We start from the raw sequence: 19,940 nt of genomic DNA, 5'->3' as shown, positions 1-19,940 counted from the left end.
TACATGTCCAAATATTCCTTAAATAAAGTTTTGTTATTTGAGCTGGATCACAGTGGCTCACACCTATAATCCTAGCTTCTCAGGAGCCTGAAATCTGAATACAAAGTCAGGAGACTCATCTCCAATTAACCAGCACAACACCAGAAGTAGAGGTGTGGCTCAAGTGGTAGAGCACCAGCATTAAATGAGATCTTAAGGCCCAGAGTTCAAGCCCCAATGCTAACAAAATATAGATATATATATAGAGAGAGACAGAGAGAGAGACAGACAGATAATAAAAGTAAGTCAAGTTGTTCATTTTTCTTCGTGAAACATTAAAAGGTTTAGCCAAGGATAAAATAAAAGCAAAAGCAATCTTTTGTCACACATACTATATTTCCTTATATAATACTGTGAACTTCATAATCTACATAAACATTTTGCTAGATTATTGATAAGTGGTATTTACTCCCCCCCCCCCAAAAAAAAAGTTTAAAACTCTGAAATTCTAACTTACTGGTTATTTAAAGAATACACTCTTCATTTTCTTTTGGTATGTTAGTAAAGATTTCTGTTTCCAAATGATGGCCTAAATTACAGAGACCATCAAATCCAGCTGGTTTGATATCTCTTGATGACAGGAGCTATGTAGTTGCCCTAGGAGAGTCAGAAAGACAACAAAAGACATACTCCCAAGAAACATGAGGTCCTGAAGCACAGTGCACCTGTGAATGAAGACAGCCCAAATCAAAACTCCCTCCCTGAAAGCTATTCAGTAGGAGGGAAGGCAGAGACGGAGAAGGGGAGAATACTGTCCTTGAGCATTCTTGCTCAAGGCTGGTGCTCTACCACTTGAACCACAAATGTCTGAGTACATTTTATCTAATTTGGGTAGAAGTGCTAATACCAGATGCAATGAACTTCCACATGCATGTGGGAATTACCATGGTATAACCCCTTTGAACAATAAACACACACACACAATGACAAAGGTAAAACAGGTCCTCTTCAGAATGTTGGTACTAGTAGAAAGGAAGAGGGTGAATGGAGAGGCTGAAGGAAGATAAATATAGTCAAAATACACGCACACACACACACACACACACACACACACGCTGGTGCCTAGGGCTTGAATTCATGGCCTGGGCCCTATCCCTGAGGTCTTTTGTTCAAGTCTAGTACTCTACCACTTGAGCCACAGCTCCACTTCTGGCCTTTGGGGGTGATTCATTGGAGGTAATGGTCTCACAGATGGGCTGGCTTTGAAACTTGGTCCTCAAATTTCAACCTCCTGAGTAGCTAGGATTATGTGAGCCACCATGCAAGGCTAGTCAAGATAATTTTATGTACACGTGCAGAAATGGAACAGTGAAAGCATGTTGAGCTTGGTTGAGAAGGAGATGAGAAGGATTAAGGGGAGTGATGGAAGGGGTAATTATGATCAAGGGACATGTCAGAACGAAACCTTCCTGTACTATAATAGATGCTAATTTTAAAAATGTGGGAAGCTGGGTGCTGGTGGCTCATGCTTGTGATCCTAGCTACTCAAGAAGCTGAGATCTGAGGATCATGGTTCAAAGCCAGCCCTAGCAGGAAAGTCCATGAGACTCTACCTCTAATTAACCACCAAAAAAGCCAGAAGTGGAGCTGTGGCTCAAATGGTAGAGTGCTAGCACTGAGCACAAAAGCTCAAGGACACCACCTAAACCCTATATTCAAGCCCCAGGACTGGCACACACACACACACAAAAGTGGGATAAAAAGCAAATACAATGTCTTGTTAACAAAATAAACAACTCCCAAACTAAAACTGGAATATCCACCAAGTTCAGTTACACTAGCAAGATGGTGCAGTAAGTCTTACAAATTAACACTGACTACAAAGGGGAGAGCCTGGAGAGGACCACAATACAAGGAGATGAGGGCTTCTCTATCACATCTCTTCTATGGTTGTCTTGTTGGTAGTAGGCACCCACATATGTCTTGGAATATATGTAGAGTGAGATGTAGGAGTCTGGTTCTGTGAGCTCTGTTGGCCATGCTCTTAAATTCATTGGGATGGTGTGGAAAATAAGCACACACTTTTCTTGAAAAGAAATTCGGGCATGAACTCAGAATTCAAATACTAGAATTTATCCCTATTTCTCCCCTCCCTTGCCGCCCCTCCCCCCAACTCTGTTGGCTGGTCTGACTGGTAGAATGCCCCAATGTTTGAAATTGGGGTGACTAGATCATATGTAACATTCTGGAATTCATAACATTTAGTTAAGTTTTATCAACCTTTCACTTTTACTATTCTTTTTCTTTCTTTTCTTTTTTCTCTTTTCTTTCTTTCCTTCCTTCCTTCCTTCCTTTCTCTTTCTTCTTTCTTTCTTTCTTTCTTTCTTTCTTTCTTTCTTTCTTTCTTTTTCTTTCTTTCTTTCTTTCTTTCTTTCTATCTTCCTTTCTTGGTGCTACTACTGGAGCTGGAACTTGGGGCATGGATTCTGTCCCTGAGCTTTTTTGCCCAAGATTAGCACTCTATTACTTGAGCCACAACACTTGTGGCATTTTGGTTCTTTAGAAATAAGAGTGCCACAGACTTTCCTATCAGGGCTGTCCTTGACCCTCAGTCCTCAGATTACCACTTCTTGAGTAGCTAGGATTACAGGCATGAGCTATCAGCATTGGATCCTCTTCACCATGATTTTAACAAGATAGGGAGTGAGATTATGTGGAATTTGTCTGTGTCTTGCTTTTTTGAAATGGAGGGAAGCTTTTGCATTGAGAAAATAAATAACGTGGTATTTCTTAAAATATGTCTTAATACAATGTCTCAATCATAATTTCTTGATTAGGTGAGAACAAGGAAAGGGGTAGCATTGTCCAAAAAGAAATGTAATCTTTATCTGACTTATGTAACTGTAACCCCTCTGTACATCACCTTTATTTTAATTATTTATTTAATAATTATAAAATAACATTTTTCATTACTTTGATTATAACAACAAGAGCATTTGAATTCCTTGGAAAAAGAAAAATCATTAGAATTTGGCTACCTTCATTTACTAATTGTGTGAATATTTTCATAGGACTCATCTTTGCTTCTACAGTCAACTCAGAACGTCACAGTCAATGCACGCAACTCAGAAGGGGAGGTCACAGGCAGGTTAAAAGTGGGTAAGTCCAATTTACTTACAGCAGGCACCAAATTCATGAATATTACTGCATACATAACTTTTTTCTCTTGAGAAATTGAATGCCTCTTTATATGTGTGTGAATTGTTCAATCATCATGTTATATTGCCCACAGAGAATTGGTAGCCACATGGAGGGGGGTACAAGAAATGTTGCCATCAAAAATTGGTTCCCCAAGACACAGAGTGCAGATTCTGCTCAGCAGACTCTGGGATCCCGCAGATGAAGAGGTGCTCAGGCAATGATGAATCCTTTATTTCTCCCACAGGGTGAGAAATGAGCCTAACTACAAAGATAGTTAAATGGAGGATGTCTTCCTCACCATCTACTTTTATAGGTTCAGATTGGCCTGGGACCATCTGAAGGGGATTATGGGAAAATACAGGAAAGGGCACATTCTGAGAGATACTTAAGAAGTCAGGATACAGGATACCGAGAATAACTAAGATAAGTACAAGGGGCATTTCTGGTGTCCTTTGACAGGATTACTGCAAACAACTAGACACTCAAAATCCTGTGTCTTCACTTCAACATAGGATGAACAACCTTACAACCAGGGATTTCCATGATATCATTGACACTCGACCCACACTAGTCAAATCTCCTGCAGTCAGTCACAGGCCCCAGGTTCTAGTGTTCCCACAAAAGAGGATCATTTAGTTAGTGCAAGAAACAGAACACACAGGTGCACATGCACACATGCACACACCCCTTATAGTGACCAAAGTGAAAGAACTGAAGTTGCTGGCCTCAAGAGGAGAGAGAGACGAAGCTGAGAGTCAGACGCATATTCACTCTTTTCTCCCTCTCTCCTCCCTGGCTCCCCTTTCCTCTCATCTCTTCTCTCCTGCTCTTGCCCCTCCCTCTCCTTTTTCTCATACACCCCATCCTTCTCATTTCCAGTGTTGTTTGACTCATCATTTCCTCCTGGGTATTATAACTGCATTCCTTTCTGTGTCTATACAGCCTATGGGGTTCCCCTGGCTCTCTTCAGCTTATCTGTAATTCCTAACCTCTACTTGTCAATGATGCAGATTCTATGTTCTCCACAAAGCCTCTACTTAGCCCATCTTGGTTCAACCAACTGCCCTTGGGTCAACTGTGATTTCCAGCCAATTAGCTAAGAGCCAAAGGATGAAAACCTTACAGGAGTTAAGTCTCATAGAAGCTTGCAGAGAGAGAAAGGACTCTTGAGAAAGTATATGCACTCCTCCCTCTGTATCTGTGGCTTCCTTATCCTGAGTTTCAACCAATCACAAATAAATATATGGGAGAAACAACTGGTGGCTCACTCCTGTAATCCTTGCTATTCATGAGGCTGAGATGTGAAGATCACTGTTCAATGCCAACCAGGGCAGGAAAGGTTGTGTGACTCATCTCCAATTCTAACTTCCATCAACAAAAATAGCCAGTTCGCATAAAACAGCTGGAAAACTCTTCACTCTCTTAAGCAGATGGTGAAAGCTGTTGTCTAGAGGGACTCGCTTGTGGTAATAGCAGGGCTGGAGAGGCTGGCCCCTTAAGAGGAATGAATGCCTCGAGTAATCCACAGCTGGACATAAAAGCTAGGGGGTGAAAAACTAAACATGATGTTCTGCACCCCCCCCCAAGGCATAGTGGCATAGTGTCTGGTACAGAGTGGCACCCTCTGTTATATGCAGAATACATGAATGAGTTGGAACACAATGGGGGTGCATTTCTTAGGGGTAGGGGAAGGGCAAAAACCCAAGAATGGCCTTCCAGTCATGTGTCTTTTTCCCCACCCCCACCCCCACCCCCACCCTCACCCCCCCCACCCCCGCACCATGAGCAGGAGAAGGAGTCATCTTTTGAGAATGGTAGCAAAGGGGAGAGTCATGGTGGGATGTCATCTTCCCAGGGAACATGGACCACCCCAGCCAGTCATTCGTAGGAAGGTCTTTCACAAATCTCTCATTTTGTGGTCCACACATCCTCAGATGGATAATACCAAAAGAAGTAGGCCAAGTGCTGGTGGTCCATGCATATAATCCTAGCTTCTCAGGAGGTTGAGATCTGAGGCTCACAGTTCAAAGCCAGCATGGTCAGGAAAGTCCCTGAGTCTTATCTACAATGAACCACCCATAAAAGCCAGAAGTAGTTTTGGCTCAAGTGGTAGAGTGTTAGCCTTAAGAAAGTAAGCTCAGGGACAGTGCCTAGGCCCTGAGTTCAAGCTCCAGGACCAGCAGGAAGAAAGGGGTGAGGGGAGAGAGAGAATAAAGGAGAGGGGAAGAAGAAAGAGAGGGAAAGAGGAAGGGGAGAGGAAGAAGGACAGGGAGAAAGGAAAGCAGGAAAGGAGGGAGGGAAGAAGGAAGGAAGGAAGGAAGGAAGGAAGGAAGGAAGGAAGGAAGGAAGGAAGGAAGGAAGGAAAAGAGGGAGGGAAGGAGGGAGGGAGGGAGGGAGGGAGGGAAGAAATGCATAAACAAATTATATTATTTTCTTGAAGTTTTAAGTATAATTAAACATTACTATATTCAAGCATATTTTTGGCACAGATGTGCATATCTGTGGCCAGTTAATTTGAGTCATACATGTAGGCTCAAAACTTTCAAAGTTGAATCATAAAATCAGTAAGATTGCTGGTAATAAATCTTGTGTTTCCTTACTCTGTTCTAAAGGACACAGCTTTCAGAGCCTTAAGATGAACACGTTAGAATGACTTGTTTTAACTAATCCTTCAGGTCCCAAAATGGTAGACATCCAGAGTCAGCAGTTTGAAATCCTCTCTGCAGATGGCAAGCCACTATTTACTGCTGATGAAAAGGAGGTTGCAATTGGCACAGATAGACTTCGAGTCACCGGTAAGTCAGAGAAACTGTCATTACATATGAGCCGATTCACTCTGAACACTTTCACACAGACTGGAAAGTGTTGTATGAATTTCTTAACTTTCTTTCCTGGCATTTACTTGAACATTCTTTTTATACTCTGATAGAAGAATGTAATCCTCATGAATCACAAATCTTTGTCCAAACCTTTCTTCTACCATATTGGTACCTTATATTTCTTTCCCACTGGTGTAGCTCAAAGCATGTCATGCATTCCTATACCAGCTCTACAAATCTAGTGCCTGTTTTTCAAGTTTCTTTTATTCTCATGATAATATCAAGTATTTGAATTCCTTATGATTCTATAACAAATTAACAACAGCTATCTTGTCTGTGTGCCAGTACTGAGGCTTGAACTTGGAGCTTTATGTTCTCAGATTTTTTTTTAAGGCTGATGTGATACCACTTGAGCTACATCTCCATTTCTGTCTTTTTGCTATTTAATTGTAGACAAAAGTCTCATGGATTTGTCTGTCCAGGCTGGCTTTGAACTGTGATTCTCATATCTTAACCTCCTGATTAGCTAAGATTGTAGGCATGAGCCACCAGCCCTGGCAACAACAAAAAAACATTTATTGAATGAAAGATAAAGTTCTCATAGGATTCACTTTTAGGAAAAAAAAGAATAATTGTTTCATGAAGACTTTTCAGAACATATTCTAAATTCACTTGCTGAACTTCTGCAGACTAGAACAGTCATCTATTAAATTGTTTCTGACATTTGTGCTGCCCTGAAAACCAAAAGCAATACTATTCTCTCACAACATTACCAGTGAAAACACGATACCAGTGGGCCCAAGAAACTTACTCAACATTAATATACAATGTTATGTAACATATATAATTCCTTTGAAAAAACTGCAAAATAAATGAAAATAACCTAGCATTGCAGCATGTTTTAAGGCAGTAGTGTTCCTGATTTGTTGATTGGTTGTGTGTGTGTGTGTGTGTGTGTGTGTGTGTGTGTGTGTGTGTGTGTGTGTGTGTGTGTGTGTGTGTGTGTGTGTGTGTGTGTGTGTGTGTGTGTGTGTGTGTGTGTGCGTGCCAGTCCTGGTTTGAAGTCAGAGCTTGAGCACTGTCCCTGAGAGTTTGTGTTCAAAGCTAGTGTTCTACCACTTGAGCCACAGCTCCACTTCAGGCTTTTTAATGGTTAATTGGAAAAGAGTCTCATAGACTTTTCTGCAGGGCTGGCTCTGAACTGTGATTCTCAGATCTCATCCCCCTGAATTACAGGCATTAGCCACTAGTGCCCAGCTTGTGTTTCTGGTTTTCTTACTAAAAGAGAGACCCTAGGAAATCTAATTAAGGGACACTGATTATTGCTTAATAAAGACCAAGTAGCCCACATGTCTTTGTCAGCAGAAATCCTGTGGTTTGTAGAGTGGAAGTGTTTGCTGTGTAATGGCTTGATGACTTTTAGACTTTGCACCGGGATTTGGAATTTGGGTCTTTTCTTACACCAGCACCCTCCGGTCCCATCCTCTCATACTTCCAGGCAGTGACAGGGACCATAGCTCCCAGGAGGTCTCATGATCCCAGCATGCCCTATTGATGAGCTAGGGTGGTCAGTTTCTGAGGAGTATTTACTTTGAGACTAGAATAGTAATGACATGATTAAGATCAGGTAATAATCAGATTAGGTACAAAAAATACATTTCCTTGCAGATCAAGATGCATTGTACTCATAAATTAATGTGTGAAATTTAATCCACATGTTGTGCACTACTTAAAGATAATGTTGTGCTTTTTTTAAGAATACAAAAGCATGAAAAAATATACAGAAGTGGGCACCAGCCAGGCGCTGCTGGCTCACATGTCTAATCCTAGCTACTCTGGAGGCTGAGAGCTGAGTACTAAAGTTTAGAGCCAACCTGGGAAAAATGTCTGTAAGACTCTTACTTCCAATTAACCACCAAAAAAGCCAGAAGTGGAGCTGTGACTCAAGTGGAAGAGAGCTAACCTTGAGTAAAAAAAGCTCAGGCCCTGAGTTCAAGCCCCAGAACTGGCGCGCATGCATACACACACACACACACACACACACACACACACACACTGGCGCGCATGCATACACACACACACACACACACACACACACACACACATACACACACACACACACACACACACACACACACACACACACACCAGAAACAAAAACAAACAATAAAAAAGGCCAATGGCTCATACCTATAAGCCTAACTACAAAGAAGCTGAGACCTGAGGATCCCAAATTGAAGCTAGCCCAGGCATGAAAGTTTATAAGACTTCCATTTCCAAGGAACCACAAAAAAAAAGCCAGAAGTGGAGCTATAGATCAAATGATGGAGCACTAACCTTGAGCAAAAAGGTTAAGGAACATAGCACTCAGGAGCTCAAACCCCAGTACTGGCACAAAAAAAAATGTTTTCTTTCGGTTTACTCTCCTTTGTCAAGAGTGTGTATTTTATATAGAGATATTTTAATTCTTGATTTATATAAGGAAATTACATAGTGGACCCTTTCCCCACTATCTAGATTACAGGACCTGAAATAATTATTTTCCTCAAGGAGCAAGTGCTATGCCAATTATACTTTTATATCTTCTTCATTGGGAATATCTAAATAGCAATGTAAACAAAAAGAAAATATATTTACATTCAGCAATTACTTAAGAATTACTTTATGAAACCATTGCAGGAAAATCCGTTTTTATTGTATGCAAATGGTTTCTGAAGAGTATTGACTTTGAGATTGGAATGATCATGAATAATTAAGATCAGATAATATGGAAATTTATAGTTTCCATGGTTGAGAAGTGCTACTTTTTTAATTTCATATAGTCTTTTTAAAAAATATGTTTTATTGTAAAAATAGTGTACAGAGGGTTTACAGTTACATGAGTTAGGTGATGAGTACATTTCCTATCAAGCATTGTTACCTCCTCCTTTGTTTTTCCCTTACCATCCCTGCCCTCCCCACCTCCCCAACTCCTCCCTTCCCCCACAAGTTGTTAAGTTCATTTTCAACATAGTGTCTTGTACATCTCATTGTTACAATGGGTCAACCTGTATCCCTATTTAAGCATTTTGTTTTTTCCCTTCCCCTCCCCAAATTAGAAAAGTGTATATACAAGATGCAGGGCACCAGAATCAAATACAGTGAAAAAACAGGAGTTATACCATGGGGGGAGGAACATTCCAAAGAATGAACATTATAAGTACGTTAAAGATAATAGCAAGAGGGGCTGGGAAGGTGGTTCAGTGGTAGAGCGCTTGCCTTGCATGCATGAGGTCCTGGGTTCGATTCCTCAGCACCACAAAGCAAAAAGAAAAAAAGCCAGAAGTGGCACTGTGGCTCAAGTGGTGGAGTGCTAGCCTTGAGCTGAAGAGCTGAGGGACAGCGCCCAGGCCCAGAGTTCAGGCCCCACGACCGGACCCCCCCCCAAAAAAAAAAGACAATAGCAAGAAAGACAAAACCACTTGTGTCCCTGTTTTGGGGTTCTTTTCACTCAACATCATCTTATAGGGTCATATGTACATAGCTTTTGACCTTCTCTGCTTGTCTAAGACATATACTAGTTATTGCAAATAAGAGAAACCATGGAACCTATGTTTCTTTGGGCTTGGCTTAGAGAAGTGCTACTTTTATTCAAAGATAATATATGTCCAGTTACAGATTTTATATCTCCCTATAATTACTTTATTACGTTACATCATAGCAACATATACAATCACTAACTATGGTCATCTTAGAAGGTAATTAGAGAGCCCATAAAATATCAAAAGTTACATTTCCTTGTAAAAAGTGTCACTGGCACTGTTATTAATTTCTATAGCCATAATAAATCAGAATTGCCTATGTGAGGCTGGGAATGGAGCTCATTAGTAGAGGCTTGCCTAAACACACTTAAGAGGCTCTAAGACTAGCACCACAGATGGATGGATGGATGGGTGGGTGGGTGGATGGATGAATGGATAACATGCATGAATGGGTGGAGAGATAGAAGGATAGTCAGGTAGATTAACCTATGTAAGTATAATACATTGCATATATTTTATTTGCAGGCATTGTGTCATATTACTTACATAAACCCAGATAAACTAATGTTTTTCACCTACCTTCTTTTGTTTTTCTATTACTCAGTTATGGAAAGAATACTTTTTTTTTGCACCAGTTATGGGTCTTGAACTCAAGGCCTGGGTCCCTGACCCTCTTTGTGCTCAAGGCTAGTGGTCTACCACTTAAACCACAGCACCACTTCTGGCTTTTTCTGAATAGTTTATTGGAGATAAGAGTCTCACAGACTTTCTTGCCCAGGCTGGCTGCATGATCCTCAGATCTCAGCCTCCTGTGTAGCTAGCATTACAGGCATGAACCACCAGTGCCAGCTTAAGATTGCTACTTTTTAACTACAGATGCCACTTGCCTCATAGTAGAACGACATCTTGGCAAAGTCATCATAGAAATTGTGCAAATTAAGAGTATGCTTAATCCACCAACCCTACCAAATACCTAGCTTCTCTTAGCCTGCAACCTGTGCTGAGGACACTGCCATTGGCCTCTAGGACTCATTCATCTGACACAAAACCCATGTTACACAGGGCAACCCTGTGATTCCAGCTGCCTGGGATGTACAGAAATCCCCAACACCACAGGAAAATACCGTGCATGGATCACTAGCCCAGGAAAAACAACAATGAAGTCCTGAATATATATTGCTTTTATGTCATCATGAAGTTGAAGACTTGTAAGTGGAGTCATGCCAAGCTAGGGACCATCTGTATTTACAGAGATCATCCTTGGCCACTCAGATGATGCTATATATGCCACAATCAATCTACTTACTGCATGAAACCATATGAGCTTGGTTCTCTACTACTTGAGCCATGCTTCCAGCCTTGCTTTTTGCTGATTCACTGCTGATTTCTAACTTTCTTCCCAGACTAGTTTCAACCTAGATCCTCCAGATCACAGCCTCCAAGTAGCTAGGATTACTAGCCTGAGCCACCAGCAAGCACCTAACACCTTATTTTTCTCTTTCTTTTTTCTTTCTTTCTTTCTTCATTTTGTGCTGGGGCTTCAACTCATGACCTGGACCATGTCCTTTATCTATTTTGCTCAAGGCTAGTGTTCTACCACTGGAACCACAGCTCCACTTCCAGTACTTGATGGATAATTAGAGATAAGAATCTCACAGACTTTTCTTTCTTGTCTTTGAACCACATCCTCAGATCTCAGCCCTCTGAGCTAGGATTACAGATGTGAGCCACTGGCACCCGTTACTTTTTCTTTTACATTTTGCAAATCAGAAGAAGCAAGGAGAAAAGAAAATAATAAAAGGGATATGAATATAATGAAGAACACTGTGTTAAATTACTTCCTGTCCTGGACCAAAGAAAATATTGTCCATACTTTAAACAAACAAAACATTGTATCATCAAATAGGATTGGCCCAATTTATCATAAAAAGCCTGGTGTTTAGTGTAGCCTCACTTTACATAATGGTCTCTATCATCATTTAGGCTTGGATAAGTGGTATTTTAAAAAGATGTAACTCATCACAAGCATGAGGATGTTTCGTATTTGAATATAATTTGCATAGATTATAATATCAATTTCAGGAACCATTAACTTATATGTTCCTGGGAGCTGCAGTTTATGATAGTGTTTATGTCAATCATGGTTGTTCCATTTTGTGCTGATTTAAATTCTTATTTGCATGATACAAGCGATGGTATCTTGAAGCCTTTCAGTACAGGGTTTTTTCATGTCTTCTTACTTAGAACTCAGGAAGCAGTAGTTGTAATAACAAAGCTAACAATTAATTTTGTGGAGATTATGGAAAGATTGTAAGTGGTTAAATCAGTGAGGGCTTGGGACAAGACTTTCTACCAAGGAGGTGGTCTCTCAACCAAGTGTTTAGGAAACTTTCACCCAGCCTATTTATTTTTTCAATGCCTAGATCTACAATGGAAGTTCTGGGTTCATATTAAAAAATAAGTCATGCCAGATACCAGTGGGTCATGTCTATCATTCTAACTATTCAGGAGGCTGAGATCTGAGGATCACTGTTCAAAGCCAACCAAGCAGAAAAGCCTATGGACCTCTTACTTCCACTTAACTACCAATTGATAGAGAGCTTTACTGCAATCAAGTTCTCAGGCTAATGAACAGCTGGGAACATACTGATTGCTGGAAATTTGAAGGTTTTTAGATGTATAGATTTTTAATATTTTTTCCTGATAAACCTTAGAAACAAGTAGCACAAAACACATCTCTCTGTCTCTCACACATACATACACACACACACACCAAAAAATAGATAATTATACAACTTACTGAAAATTTGTAGTCCTATGAAACTTTCAATAGTATTTTTTTTCAGGTTGATAGCAAATGTTTTTGTCTAATTTAAAATAAACTTGATTTGAATTCACTTTGAAAGCACCTTTTGAAGGGGTGAGATTGATCAAGATGGACTGCACTCATAAACTGACATGATAAGCTGAAAACCCTTTGTACAACGATTTAGAGAATAAAAAAGTACCAGATTTTTAAAAAGAAAAAAAAACACCCAAAACACCCCACAACACATTTGGTTGATAGGACTTTATAGTCTCAGAACATGAAGGAAATAGTTGCACCTATTTTTCCCCCTGAAATTTAAACATCTGCACAAATTTGGCAACCAAGAATAAAATCTATAGACTGCATCTCCCTTCTCCAAATGATAGGGACCAGAATTGAGGCTTTGGGTTTGTGGGAATTTGGGGGGGTGTGCACTGCTATATTGAGATATTTAGCGATGGGATCAAGATCTAAGTAAGTTCATCCTATTTGTATCTATCTTGTTCACATAACCTAGTGGTAACTTCATCCATTATCTTTAGTATGCAATGCTTTGATTGCAACCTGTTACCTGAGGTCAACTCTGGAATTTCCCCTGCTGGGTCATGCCAAATCTCAAACAGTTCCAGAGTTTTGGACCATTTTGGAGTTTTGCATTGGACTCATGCTGTATAGACTGAATGCTTGATTTGTTTAATGCAACTTATTCTAAATGTGTTCCTGATACCTCTTTGGTTTTTGTGTAGGACCTGAGGGGGCTCTTTTTGAACACTCAGTGGAGACTCCCCTTGTCAGAGCTCATCCATTTCCAGATCTTAGGTAAGAATTATTGTCCCAAGGCAAACCAACTTTGGGAAGGCAGCTGGATATGTGCTGAGATGATACTGTAATCGTTGCAATCAGATAGTTTCTAGTTGCACTTGTCTTATTTTTCATGACTTTTTGCATGTAACAAGTTATTTATTCAAATCCAATGTAAGTCAAAGTTCCAACTGATTCTAGAACTTGTTAGACTCCTCGTGTGTTCTGTTTCTGTCCAGGGTTTGTACTATTCCAAAAACCTTCTTGCTCCTTTCCAGTCTGTCTTCAAAATCAGTTCCAGACTAATTTTGCTAGAAGCAATCTATATAACATGTTTGCTTGGTTCTAAACCAACCATAAGGAAAACCCAGTGTCCCCAGTGAGTACTTAAGGCCCCCATGGTTTGGGCTGCCTCTGGTGAACCTCTCCCTCCTCCTCCTCCCTAGACATGGCTGCCAGGGTCTCTTCTCATCCATAGATCTTTTTAATTTGTTGTTGAATTTGGCTTGCAAGGGTTTCGTTGCCTAAAGTTGTGTTCTATGATAGAATGATCTATGATTCCTATTGTTGTGTCCTTGGCTAGTTTTGGAACAAGTATAAATACTGGCTTTGGAGAATAAATTTGAATAGCATTTCCTCCCTTTCTATCCTATGGAAAAATCTGAGGAGTAAATATAATTCAGCTGTTGGGTCCTGGGATTTTTCTCTATTGAGATACTTATTAACTTCTTCAGTCTCATTGTTTGTTCTAGATCTGTTTGATATATATCCCCTAGATTCATTTTTGGTTGGTCAAATCCATGTAGAAATGTATTCATTTCTTCTCTATTTTCTAGTTAATTTGAATATGTTTTCAAAATATTCCCTGACAAGCCTTGGGATTTTATTAGTATTTTCTGTGGTTTCCCTTTTTTCACCTATGATTTTATTCACTTTTTTCTTTCTTCAGATTAGTGAGGGGATTATCAATCGAATTTATCTTTTCCTTTGAAAAGAACCAACTTGTTGGTTTCACTGATTCTTTGGGTAATTTTTTAACTCATTCATGTCTTCTCTGATCTTCATTATTTGTTTTGTTTGCTAACTTAGAGTTAGGCTTGTTCTTTTTCTAGGCACTTGTTTTTATGTTGCTATTAATTTGAAATCTATTTTTAATGTAGGTTTCTTAGCACAACTTTTGCTATGTCCCAAAGATTTCTGGTACATTTGTGCTTTCATTTTTGTTAGATTCTAGTACCTTTCACTTCCCCTTCATTTCTTGAGTGACCCACTTGTCATTCAGCAATGTGTTGTTCAGTCTCCATGTGTTTGAACACATTCTGTGGCTTCATTTGCTGTTGAGTTCTACTACAATTCCATATGCTCAGATAGAATACAGGAAAATGTGGGGATGGGAGGGAAAACTGGGAGAGATCAAGGGAAGGGGTGACATCATCTAAAAAGAAATGTACTGTTCACCTGACTTACATGTAACTATAACCCCTCTGTATATCACCTTTATAGTAACAATTTTTTTAGTTCAGAAAGTTAACTATTTTGCATTTACTAAGATTTTTTTCCATGCCCTAAAATATGATCTATTTTGTACAAAGATCCATGGGCTGCTTAGAAGAGAGTGTATGGTTCAGCTGCTGGATGAAATATTTTATAGATATCTGTCAAGTCAGTATGTGTGGTCCAAGTGTGTGATGTCATTTAGGTCTTAGGCTTATTGTTGATTTCTTTTATGCATTTTCTTTCTATTGATAGGAATGGGCTATTGAAGTCTCCCACAATCATTGTGTTTAGGTCTACTCAAGCTTGTAAGTTCACAAGTATTTAAGAAATTTGGGTGTTCCAACATTTGCTGTGTATATACTGACAAATGTAATTTTATCTCATGGATTGTTCCCTTATTAATAGAGTGATCTTGTCTCTTAAAGTCTATTTTACCAGATAAAACTATAGTTACACTTTGCAAATATTTTTTCTTTCTTTTATCCTAAGCCTATATTGGTCTTTATGAGATGTGGTTTTGCAGGCAACAAATAGGTCTGGCCTTCTAATCCAACTTACCATAGTATAGTGTTTGGAGAGTTGAGAATATTTATTGTTGATATTGACATATTTCATACTTCCTGTCATTTCCTATTCCTCCTATGATAATCTACTCATCTAGTGATGTTTGTTATCCATTATTTTTCTTGTTTTGTCTTCATCTTGTGTACAAAATTCTTTTAATATGTTCTGTAGTCTTGGCTCCTGTAGTGTTGAATTCCTATGGGTTTAGTTTATTGTAGAAGATTTTTATTTTTCACTAAATTATAAAGGATAGGTTTGCAAGATACTCTATTCTAAGTGAACAATTGTTACCTTTTAGGGCTTAGATTATGTTCTTCTATGCCCTCTTCCATCATCCTTGAGTAAAAAGCCAAGTAGGAAGCCTGAGTTCAAATCCTAGTACCCGCACTAAGTAAATAAATAAATGTTCCATTTTGATTATTTCTTGCTTGGCTTATCACCTAAGACTTCAAAATCATTGGCATGAAATCACTTTTTTTTTCAGTCATGGGGTCTGCACTGTGGGCCTGGATGCTGTCCCTCAGCTCTTCAGCTCAAGGCTAGCACTCTACCACTTCAGCCATAGAGCCATTTCCAGCTTTTTCTGCTTATATAGTGCTGAGGAATCAAACCCAGGGCCTCATGCATGCAAGACAAGCACTCTACCACTGAGCCATCTTCCCAGCCCACTCTCATTACATTTTATGAATGAAGTCTATTTTCTATAATGTGTGTGTGTCTCTCTCCTAGGCCAGTGTTAACAATTACATGACTACTATCATCTGTGTAATTGCTATCTTTCTTTTTTGTATGTTTCATGAAGAGGTTTGTTAAAACTTCCTCTATAATATTGGTATCATTATGCTTTTAGTTTTAATTTTCAGGTGCATACAACCATGTTTACTTAATCTTCCTGCAAGTTGTTCCTTTAGTCATTAAGTAATGACATTTCTTCCTCCTTATCTTGTCTTCTATTAATATTGCCATATCTGGTCAGTCCTTCTCTTCCTCCTTTTCTATCCTGCCCTTTCTTTCTTTCCCTCCTTCTTCCCCACTTTCTTTCTAAAATAAATCTTTCCATCTATCCTGTCCACTTTCTAAGCTAAAAACCAAAATTTGTCCAAGCATTTTATTCTGTCTCATAAACATGGAGCATATTGTCCTTCAACCTGCTTTTTTTCCCAATCAAATAAGATGATGTATTAACTTAATACTGTAATCATTTCACAGTTACTCACAATGGCATTTGTTTTGCGGGTGGTTTGCTAAGGTTAAGCCCTGCCATCTGAACTGCACAGTTGTAGAAGAAATAATCTCCTAGACTATTGTTGGTAGAGGTAGAATATGTATTTTCTTTTTTATTGTCTTGAAGTCAGTGTCTGCCACTTTGTTAATTGGCTGGCACTCTACCACCTAAGCCATGCTTCCACGTATTTCTTGGCTTCCTGTTATATCTGGATTTATCAATGAACAGTGCATAGTATGTCAAAATGTTGAGAACCATAAAGATTGCGTATCTCTTGTCCATTATCTCTTCAGTGCCAGGTTATGGGTAGAGAGTTGATCGGGTGTCTGTTTACTTCACTGTGTTGCCCAGACTGACCTGTAAACCTCTGGGCTTGAGAGATCTTCCAGATTCAGTCTTTGGGATCACAAGCCTGTGCCACTGTGCCTGGCACAGGAATTGATTTTCAAATCATACTTTTCTTGTTCATTTGTTTGTCACCTTTTCAGGCTAGAATCTCCCACACGGAGTCTGAGCATGGATGCCCCAAAAGGGATTAATATAAAAGCTCACGCTGGGAAAATTGAGGCTCTTTCTCAAATGGACATCCTTTTGCAGAGTAGTGAAGGAATGGTGAGTAGAATGAATGCAAGTCCTGAAGTGTTTCCTGATGACATTTCTTTCACAATCACATCATGAATATTACAGTCATTTGTAATGAGACATTACAAAGGGTTTATGGTAAGATGCATGAAAGGGAAGCACTCCAGCACTGAAAGAAATGTTAGAACAATTATATATTAGAGCTGTTCACCTTTCATGACTGATATTTGTGCAATCAAACCACTTCTTAGCTAGGTACTAGTGGCTCACAACTCTAAGACTAGCTATTCAGAAAGCTGAGATCTGAGGATCACCATCTGAAGACAACTCAGACAGGAAATCCCATCAGACTCTTATCTTTAATTAACCACCAAAAAGCTAGAAATGGAGGTGTGGTAGAGCCCAAGCGTTGAGCAGAAAAAGCCAAAGAAGAGTGTGAAGTCTTGAGTTCAAGTTAAGTATTAGTACAAAACAAAAGAACAACAAAACCCCACTTTTGTCAACTTCGAAAAATAACCACAGATTTTCAGCACTTACAGAGCACATCAATTTTGCCTTTTCATAGTGTCCAACTTCTTTCATAATGGCTGTCACCCAGAGTCACCTGGCGATGACAACAGTATAATACTGTTGCCCAGAGCAATGTGCCTTTCAGTTTAAGTAAAAATGAGAGCTGGAGAACAGCACCATCATTTTTTTGTTTGTTTTTGCAGTACTGGAGTTTGGAATCAGGACCTCATGCTTGTTAGGCAGGTGCTCTGGCACTGAACCACTCCTCCATCCCCTTTTTGCCTCGGTGATTTCAAGTAGACTCACACTTAACACTCAGGCAGCCAGAGTTGAAATCTGAACTGCGATCCTCCTACTTGTGCTTCTTTGGGTTCTGGTGGGTGACAGGTATATACCACTGTGCCCTACCATTGTATTTGACTCCATAACTGGAAAATACACAACCAGACATTGGTTGAAATAGTCTCTGAAACTTTTCTGTCTGGAGTTAAGTCCTGAACCACAATCCTCCATCTCCACCTCCCAAGTAGCTAGGATTTCAGGCTGGTACAAGAACACTTTTTTAAGATCAACAACACTAAGGATAAAATATTCTGGGCACTGATGGCTCACACTTGAAATCCTAGCTACTAGAGAAACTGAGATATGAAGATGTGGCTTGAAGCCAGCCTGGATAGACATACTAAGAGGGTTCTACCTCCAGTTTACTAGTAAAATCTCAGAAATTGAGATGTAGCTGAAGTGAGAGAGCACTGGCCTTAAGTGAAAAAAAAGCCAAAGGAAAGCACAAGGTCCTGAGTTAGAAAGGAAGAAAAAGGAAGGAAGGAAGGAAAGAAGGAAGGAAGAAAGGAAGGAAGGAGGGAGGGAGGGAGGGAGGGAGGGGGGAAGGGAGTAGGAAGGAGAGAGGAAGGAAAGAAGGAAGGAAAGGAAGGAAGGAAGGAAGGAAGGAAGGAAGGAAGGAAGGAAGGAAGGAAGGAAGGAAAGGAAGGAAGGAAGGAAGGAAGGAAGGAAGGAAGGAAGGCAGGCAGGCAGGCAAGCAAAACAAAAGTGTAAAGGGAAGGAAAGGAAAGGGAAAGGAGAGGGTCAAATCTGGGTCTTCTAACCCCTCTCCGAAAGCACAGTGCCATGGATGTAGGGCTTAGCTGCACCTGGAGAAGACTGCAAGCTTAACCCACCAGGCTACGATGTCAGGAGCAAATAAAGGCAGAAATGGAAATCAGCCTTGTGGAACATCACTAAGTTTTATGTCACTACACACTTAAAAATGAATTGACTTTCAAAAATTTAAGCTGCTCTTAATTTTGAAATGGTTTTACTTATTTCTGCAACTTACTTCTACAACATCTTTACAAGTAGCACACAGCCAGGTCCATAATTAAAAGTTGATATTCCTTATCCCTAGGAACTATTTGTTCAAAATGTCAATAGATAGATGTCTAAACTCCAAATATTGTCCCAGAAAGGCAAATGAAAATGTGGCTGCCAGTGGCCAGTTGGATAAGAAAAGAATCAGCAAATCCAGAGGCTGGTGGCTCATCCCTATAATCCTAGCTAATCAAGAAATTGAGATCTGAGGCTCACAGTTTGAAGCCAGCCTGGACAGCAAAGTCTGTAAGATATTTATCTCCAATTTACTACCAGAAAAGCCAGAAGTGAAGCTATGGCTTAAGTGGTAGAGCACCAGCTATTTGAGCAAGCTCACAAGGCCACAGGTATACACACACACACACACACACACACACACACACACGCACGCACGCACGCGCACACACTAAGAATTGGCAGCCAGAAAAAAAAAAAGACCAATCACGAACAAGGATAGGGCACAGACCAACAAGTTAAAAGCCAGAGCTGTAAGTAGGCAATGCCACTGTCCCTCAGCTCTCCAGCTCAAGGCGCGCTCTCTACCACTTGAGCCACAGCACCACTTCCAGTTTTCTGAGTGGTTTATTGGAGATAATGAGTCTCACGGACTTAAGTGCCCAGGCTGGCTTTGAACCGGCAATCCTCAGATCTCAGCCTCCTGAGTAGCTGGGATTACAGGTGTGAGCCACTGACACCTGGCTGGCATTCCACATTTTAAATGATACTCACTGGATTTTGTATTCTCTGTGTCTACATCCCTCCCACAGGGCAAGCTCTGCCCAGCATGCTGCTATGGCTTCCCGCTTGCACTTGACAGGCAGGGACAGCAGGAGCAGTTAGACTGCAATTCTATAGAATTCAGTGGACAGAATTCTACTGCTCATCACTAGACCAGAATTCCCTGGAAATGTAACAATGAACTTCTCCTCTGTATAACTAAGGAAACATAGCTGTTGTTTTTTTTTTTTTTTAAAAGGACAGGAATTCCTGAATGAGAGCCATAGAAATTAAAGGTTAGTGGGGGAGGGACTCTAACCTTGTTCACAAGGAAGAAAATGATGTCTACC

The 19,940-nt window shown here is 40.0% G+C and overlaps 1 protein-coding gene across 1 annotated transcript in view; it reads left to right on the top strand.

The window, feature by feature from the left end:
• Sgcg (sarcoglycan gamma) overlaps positions 1 to 19,940 on the top strand; it is a 42,429-nt gene that overhangs the window by 20,413 nt on the left and 2,076 nt on the right. The window contains exons 4-7 of the mRNA XM_070003114.1: positions 3,051 to 3,138; positions 5,856 to 5,975; positions 13,076 to 13,148; positions 16,905 to 17,028. Coding sequence (XP_069859215.1) covers positions 3,051 to 3,138; positions 5,856 to 5,975; positions 13,076 to 13,148; positions 16,905 to 17,028 — 405 coding nt within the window. The remainder of the gene's footprint in view (positions 1 to 3,050; positions 3,139 to 5,855; positions 5,976 to 13,075; positions 13,149 to 16,904; positions 17,029 to 19,940) is intronic.

The sequence above is a fragment of the Dipodomys merriami genome, unplaced genomic scaffold, assembly GCF_024711535.1.
Source record: "Dipodomys merriami isolate MVZ:Mamm:240054 unplaced genomic scaffold, mDipMer1.0.p SCAF_6, whole genome shotgun sequence".
In the NCBI taxonomy this organism is placed as follows: domain Eukaryota; kingdom Metazoa; phylum Chordata; class Mammalia; order Rodentia; family Heteromyidae; genus Dipodomys; species Dipodomys merriami.
Note: the sequence above shows the minus strand (reverse complement) of the source record. Positions and strands in the feature narration are given on the sequence as shown.